General features: G+C 39.1%; 1 protein-coding gene across 1 annotated transcript; it reads left to right on the top strand.

The window, feature by feature from the left end:
* Positions 1-2,397: 2,397 nt before the first annotated feature.
* On the top strand, positions 2,398-3,317 carry LOC138167804 (olfactory receptor 6C4-like). The gene is given in 2 exon segments (XM_069096765.1): positions 2,398-2,974; positions 2,977-3,317. Coding segments are annotated over 2 exon segments (918 nt in total).
* The last annotated feature ends 4,448 nt before the right edge of the window (positions 3,318-7,765 follow it).

Genomic DNA, 7,765 nt, shown 5'->3' with positions numbered 1-7,765 from the left:
GTTTGTCTGAGACTGAAGGGAAGGCTAAATGAACGGTTAAAGAGAAAGATGTACAATCAGGGGAAAAGTAGGTGAGGGGGCTCACAATATTTGCCTTTTATATCCTCATTAAATATGAGATAAAATCATCTACTGAGAATGGATTCAGAGTAGGATTGGGGGTAAGGAAGGAGAAGTAGAGTAAGCAAGATTTGCAACAACAATCATAGTGAATATGGTAATGAAAAGTAAATGTGTTATTATCTTTTTTTTAGTACAAACCTATAACTCATCACTGTATGGAGCTCCTAGGTAAGGTAATCTCTACTCACATGAAGACTACCAATTTATCTACAATTTATAGTATTAAAGAGTTGCCTGGGGCACTGAGAAATTAGGTAACTTGATTAGAGTCACACAGCCACTTTGTTCCAGAAGCAGAACCTGAAATCAGATCACCGTGACTCTAAGATCTACTTACTTAGCCATGTCTCCATTATCATTTGCATGGTACCATAACTATCATTCATATATAAGTTATAATTAAATGGAAATGAATTAAAAGCCCTACATTTTAATTCAAAAAATAATCTGTAAAAGTATAGTATAGAAAGACATAGATATCACTCGAAAGGTTGGGGGGAGGGGGGACAGAGCCAGACTGCTAGCTCAATATGTATCAACCTTTTGACATGGTAGCCAAAAAAGCTAAGATAATTTTATGTTGTATGAATGGAGACACAGCATCCAAGAAAAGGAAGGCAAAAATCCAGATAAAGCTTGCTATGGTCAGACCGCATCTGGAGTTTTGCATTCAATACTTGCCACCATATTTTAAGAAGCATATTGATAAAGTGTATTACCACAGCATGACCAGGTGAGAACTACAAACCAAACTATGTAAAGAATGGTTTGCTGGAATAGCATGTATTAAAACTGAGTAAGAAAGACAGAGGTATATAATTGCCTTCAGATATTTGAAGTTTTGTCACATAGAGAAGGAATTAGCTTTGTTTTGCTTGGCATCAGAGGGCAGAAGTAAGAACAAAAGGTGGAAGTTGTACCAAAGTAAATTTCAGGTCAATATAAATGTCATTGGTTTTTAAGTTGATGATGTACTGGGAAAAATGTACAGTCTAGTGATTAGAGATTATAGGAGAGAATATAGTAGGAAGGCTGTTATTGTATATATGGACAAATTAAATTGATATACTGGAGTGGGAACATCACCATTTTTAGTAACAACGTCCAGGGTGCAGCCATGACTGTAGGTGGTTGACATATAACGTGGGTGAAAATCAGAGGAGATGAGTGTGTGGAACTATGAAATTTAGGAAACCTGTTTGAGTCACCATGATGAATATCTCTAGGAGTTTGCGTATAGAGAAAAACAAGAACCAAGTGGCAAAATTATCCAGGAAGATGGAAGCAGGTGGTACAAAATGTGAACATGACTTTAAAAAGATGATAAGCAGAATGTACTGTCAAGTTGATGATTCTTCCTCCCCTGTTTTGCAATATCAAGATGATTTCCAATCATTTGATTCAGAGATGGTTCAAAGGGGCAAATTACAAGCTCTGAGACTGAGGAGTGAAAGAAGTCAATTGTTTCTGACCCAAACAAAGGGGCTTGGTGAAGATAGATTAGTAGCAGCAGCAGCAACAACAGCAATAGTGGTGGTGGGGGTGGTAGTAGCAGCAGCTTGAATTTATATGGTGCCTTATGGCTTACAAAATACTTTGCATATGTTACCCAATGTGATGCTACCTGCGAGGTAGATCCTATTATTATCCCCATTTTACAGATGAAAAAACTGAAACTGAAAGAGTTTAAGTAACCTACCCAGAACTACCCAACTAGTAAGAAGGGATTTGAACTCTAGATCTTCCTGACTCAAAGTTCAAAGTTCTATTTACTGCCCCAGAATCAGTGTACAGTGATGGGTTTAGAAAATGAAAATAAAGGAGCAGCTAGGTGGCATAATGATTAGAGCATGTACCATGGAGTCAGGAGAATTTGAATTCAGATCTGACTATAGATACTTACTAACCATGTGATCCTGGACAAGTCACTTAACTCCAAATGCCTCCAAAAGAAAAGGGGAAGGGGAAAAATGATGGGCATGTAAAATAAATGCAAGAAATCAGTAGTCACTCTGGGAAGGGGGACTGACAGTGGTGTGGGAGGAACATGGCAAGGAAAGGTCCTTAGGGACAAGCTCTCTTGTATAAGGGACATTTCCTAAGGAAAATGGAATCTGTGAGGAGCTGTCCATTAGCCTGGTGAGCAGAGGAAATACAAATGAGAATCCCAGTAGCTCCCTCAACTTTTCTCTCTCAATCTGACTTGCCTCCTCCTCTCCCAACTTCTCCACTGATTTCTTTTGCTTTTTTTGCTTAGATCCAGCAAAGTCAGCAATGAAAAATCTCACCACACTAACTGAGTTCACACTTCTGGGACTGACAGATGCCCCTGAATTCCAAGTTGCAATATTCCTCTTCCTCTTTTTCACCTATATCTTCAGTATCTTTGGCAATCTGATCATCATCACCCTTACCCTGCTGGACTCCCATCTTCAGACCCCCATGTATTTCTTCCTCCGAAATTTCTCCTTCTTAGAAATTTCATTCACATCTGTTTTTACTCCCAGACTCTTGTTCAGCCTTACAACAGGAAACAAAACCATCAGTTTTGCTGGATGCTTCACTCAGTACTTTTTTGCCATATTTCTGGGAGCAACAGAATTTTACCTTCTGGCTGCCATGTCCTATGACCGCTATGTGGCCATCTGCAAACCTCTGCATTACACAACCATCATGAACAGCAGAGTCTGCAACCAACTTGTCCTGTGCTCTTGGCTGGCTGGGCTCTTAATTATTTTATCACCAATCATACTGACAAGACGTCTGGATTTCTGTGCATCCACTGTGCTAAACCATTATTACTGTGACTATGGGCCCCTCTTGCAGATTTCTTGCTCTGACAAAACCCCTCTGACTTTATCCTAGCACTGTTAACACTTACGATCACCCTTGTGCTGGTGATTCTCTCCTACACAAACATCATCCAGACAATTCTTAGGTTTCCCTCTGCCCAACAAAAGAAAAAAGCCTTTTCCACCTGTTCCTCCCATATGATCGTTGTCTCCCTCTCTTACGGTAGCTGCATCTTCATGTATGTTAAACCATCAGCAAAGGAAGGTGTCTCTTTCAACAAAGGAGTAGCTGTACTTAATACCTCAGTTGCCCCATTACTTAACCCTTTCATTTACACCCTAAGGAACAAGCAAGTGATACAAGCCTTCAAGGACTTGACCCGAAAATTCATGAGTATTTGAGGAAAGACATAATTCAAACCTAGATGAAAAATCTACATAACGTGTGAAAGATTTGTTATCTTCCTTCTGACATTTCACACTAACCCTTGACCCTCAAGTCCTTCAATTCTATGATCCAAATCTTTTCAAAGTAACCCTTATCACACTCTCCCTTTACCAACTATGAGGATGTTCATGCACTATTCTTCGAAATAATGTGTCAGTTTGATTTTGCAAAGTATCAGTCCCTGACCTCACTTCCCTATGTTTTGCTTCCTCCTATTAGAATGTAAGCTTCCTGAAGGCAGGGATTGGCATTGTCTTTGTATTTGTAATTCTCAATCTTAACATGAGGCTTGGCACACAGTAAGCACTTCTTTCATTCATCTATTCATTCATTGATTAACTCCCTCCCTCATTTTAAGCCTGTCTTCTTCAAAAAAAAAATAGTTCCTATTAATGAGTATAGACTGGGTTCCCAACAAAGACAAATACTTTTCACCATTCCATGTATGACCATTGGAAAGAACCACAACCCAGAGAAAAGATGATATTCAGGAGAAGAGGATAGTCAACAGAGTTAAAAGCTGCAAAAAAAGATCAAAAAGGCTGAAGGTTAAGAAAAGGCCACTGACAATTAAGAGAACCTTGATAACTTCAGAGAGCATAGTTTTAGTTGAATGATGTGACCGGAAGTCAAATTACAGAAAACTGACAAGTGAATGAAAAGAAAGAAAGGGGAGGCAGTAAGTATAAACTACTTTCCTAGAAGTTTGACTAAAAAAAGAAGAAGAGATGTAGCATGGTCGCTTGAGGGGAAGATAGGGTCTAGTGAAAACTTCTTTGAAGAAGGGAGAAAATTGGTCCCCTTCTCTCCACTGACACTTCCACCAATCTAGTACAGGCCCGCACCACCTCCTGCCTTGATTATAGTCTGCTGGTGGATCAGTCTGCTTCAAGTCTCTCCCCACTCCAATCCATCTTCCGTTCAGTCATTAAAGTGGTTTTCCTAAAATGTAGGTCTGATCATGTCACTCTCCCTACTCAATAAACTTTATTGTCTCCAAGACTAAATACAAAATGCCTTACTTGGTATTCAAAGACCTTCATGCCTGAACTCACTTCTACCTTTCCAGTGTTCTTCCACATTATTCCTCAACACATAGTCTCCACTCCAGTGACACTGGCCTCATGGCTGTTCCACAAACAAAACATTCCATCTCTTGACTCTTGGCATTGTCTTTTGCTGTCCCTCATGCTTGGAACACTCTCCCTCCTCCATTCCAGCTGCTTACCTTAAGTCCCACTAAACCTCCCCTAACTCCACTTCATTCTAGGACATTCCCTCTTTTATTTCTCTCTTATTTGTCCTGTATATAGCTTGCTTTTTCTATTTGCTTTCATGTTGTCTCCTCCATTAGACTGTAAGCTCCTTAGGGTCAGGGACAATCTTTTGCCTCTTTGTATATCCTCAGCATTTAGCCTAGTTAGCATATAGTAGTCAATTAATGTTTACTGAATGAATGAATGCTTGAAGGCAATAGAAAAGGAGTCAGCAGATAGGGAAACCTTGAGGACTAGAAATAAGAAGGTGGATAATCATATGGGAATGGAAGGATCCAATGAAGAAGATAGGAAGGCATGGAATTAAAGGTCACATATGAAGGCTTGACCTCAGGAAGAAAAAGGACCACCTGATTATCTCTGACAATAGAAAAGAGAGTGGATGATAATGTCAAGGGATGGGGACAAGAAGAAGAGGAAACTCACAGAAAATGGCTTCAATTTTCTAAGTAAGGAAGAAAGGTCCCCATCTGGTATCCTTTGGGATTCTTTTGAGGGTGGAGAGATTTACTTCCCCCTCCACTTCCTCAGTAGCGGCTATGGCAGCTGCATGCACATGGCAGCAAACCCATGACCCAAGATCAGACCTCAAGCTCCTGGTAGCTTCACCTGCCTTGTGTTTCCTTCCCTGAACACAGGTGACCAAACTGGGATCCTTCAATAGATGTTCTTGGGTGTCTACCTTGGGATCTTGAGAGTTTGAGGACAACTGGGTCCAAGTGCTCATTGTCCAGGAGAAGATAATCTCTGCAATGACTACTTAGAGGAGAGACTACCAGTACCACTAGGAGAACCCAAACCATGCCCTGGCTTGCCAGGAAATCTAGACTGCACAGGCTGGGGTGAAAGTGAGCATTCTTACTGGGAGAGTGTAATAGAAATTATTAATTACCTTTTTAATGTTTAAAGTATTTGTCAGTCCATGGCTATGAGTCTGTTGTGGTCTAAGCATTTTTTTTGGTGGTAGTGAAAATCAGAAAATACCTCATATCCACTACTTCAGACATAAAATAACTTTCTGGAAGGGGACCTACTAATCCCTTTTAGGGATCTCCTAGACACAAGCCAAATCTCAGTTTTGTTTAATAGATTTTTCCCTAGATTCCCAGGGTGGAGACATGAACTCAGGAAGATAAGTCTTCCTGATTCTAGGCCCAGCCCTCTCTCCACTACACCACCTAGCTGCCCAATAAAACAGAAATACTTAATCTTTTTTATTTTATTCTTCTCCAAGACCCTTTGGCAACCTGGTGAACACTATGGACTCCTTAGAACAATATTATTAAATGCATAAAATATATAGGATTACAAAGAGAACCAAAGGTTGGTGAAAATAAAGATGCAATTGTATTCCCACGCAAGTTCAAGACTCCCTAAAATCTATCCAGAGTACGTTATTGCATTAGCAAGCACCCTAAGATACCCAGGATGGTCTGCTAGCACAGGTTCTTTGATCTGATTTTCTAAAAGAAAGACAGCTTCAAAGGAGTGAACAATCTTACCTTAAACATATATAAGTCATTCACTAGCTCAGGGAAAAGGTCAGCATCCTGAACATGGAGAAAATACAAGCAGAGAAACATTAGCACAGAGATCCTATTGGGTTCCAACTATCTAAACAAAATAATAGATATGTAATCACCAGACCAGGGAATAACAGCATCTAGGTTCTCAAAGTCAGTGGGCTCCTTAACAACAGCTACCCAGAGTCTCATCTGGTCAAATCACAAAGACACATTCTTCCCATGACTGAGCCCCAAAATAAAATACCAACCTCCCAGCATATATAGTTTTCAACTAATAGGCTCAGGTCCAGAAGGCATCACAACCCAGGTGATTCAGTGCCTAATTGGCCCAGTACCAAAAGGTGTGAAAGCCTTCCTTCAAGCAAGCCTCCCCATAAGCAAGTTCCTCCCCCAAAGCAATATAAATCTCTATATGGGCTCTATGTGACTCAGGACATGTAATAACTGTGAACTGAGCCAAAGTTCAAAGCAGCAAGACACCTGTGTACCTTCAGACCTGGGAACATGGCTCCTGTTCCAAGGGAAAATAGGATACATAATCACATAGGCCTATTAATGGATGGGGAAGATCTTATATTCCACTAACCTTCAAGTTACAAGTTATGTTTACTTGATCCCAAGTAAAGAACTCCTACTCTTGAGCTTGAACCTTAGACCTTAGAGGTTGTGTAGTCTAATTTCACAAATTAAAAAATAGAGGTTTAAAAAATTCAATTCATGATGCTGAGTGAAGTGAGAAGAAGCAGGAAAATATTGTACACAGTAACAGCAACATTGTGAGATGAACAGCTATGATTGACTTGGCTCTTTTTAACAATGCAACGATCTAAAACAATTCCCAAAGAGTCATGATGGAAAATGCTATCTACATCCAGAGAAAGAACTATGGAGTCTGAATGCAGATGGGAGCAGACTATTTACTCTTTGTTTCTGTGTGTGTGTGTGTGTGTGTGTGTTTCCTTTTGTTCTATTTCTTCTTTTACAACATGACAAATGTGGAAATATGCTTTACATGGGTGCACATATATAACCTATATCAGATTACTTGCTTATTTGGGGAGGGAAGAGGGGTGGGAACTCAAAATCTTATAAAAATGAATGTTGAAAATTGTCTTCGCATGTAATTGGAAAAAATAAAATACAATTTTTTTTAAAATTCAGTTCAACTCACTTAACATTTACTAAACACCTTCAATGTACACAGAATTATAAAAGGGGATGCAATATGATAAGGTTAACAAATATAGCTACTTATATTTTAAGATAAATAGCATAATATACATTATCTTGTTTGATGCTTACACCAGTCCTATAAATTGGTTATTTTTATCACCATTTCACAGATGAAGAACTTGAGACTCAGAGAGATTATATGATCTGCTTAGCTAGTAAAAGATGTTATTCAAACCTAGGTCTTTCTGTTTCTACACCCAACATTCTAAATACTATATGAGTCAAAAGAGAAACAAATCTTCTTCAAGAAGTTTACATTCTGTCTAAATCATGTGGGTTACTATAAAACAGTATAAAAGTATAAATCCAAAAAGGAGATATAGATAGATAGATAGATAGATAGATAGATAGATAGATAGATAGATA

The sequence above is a fragment of the Petaurus breviceps genome, unplaced genomic scaffold (assembly GCF_028583685.1).
Source record: "Petaurus breviceps papuanus isolate PSGF00001 unplaced genomic scaffold, PetGlider_PUasm1.0 313, whole genome shotgun sequence".
In the NCBI taxonomy this organism is placed as follows: Eukaryota; Metazoa; Chordata; class Mammalia; order Diprotodontia; family Petauridae; genus Petaurus; species Petaurus breviceps.
This window is presented reverse-complemented; position numbering and strand designations above follow the sequence as displayed.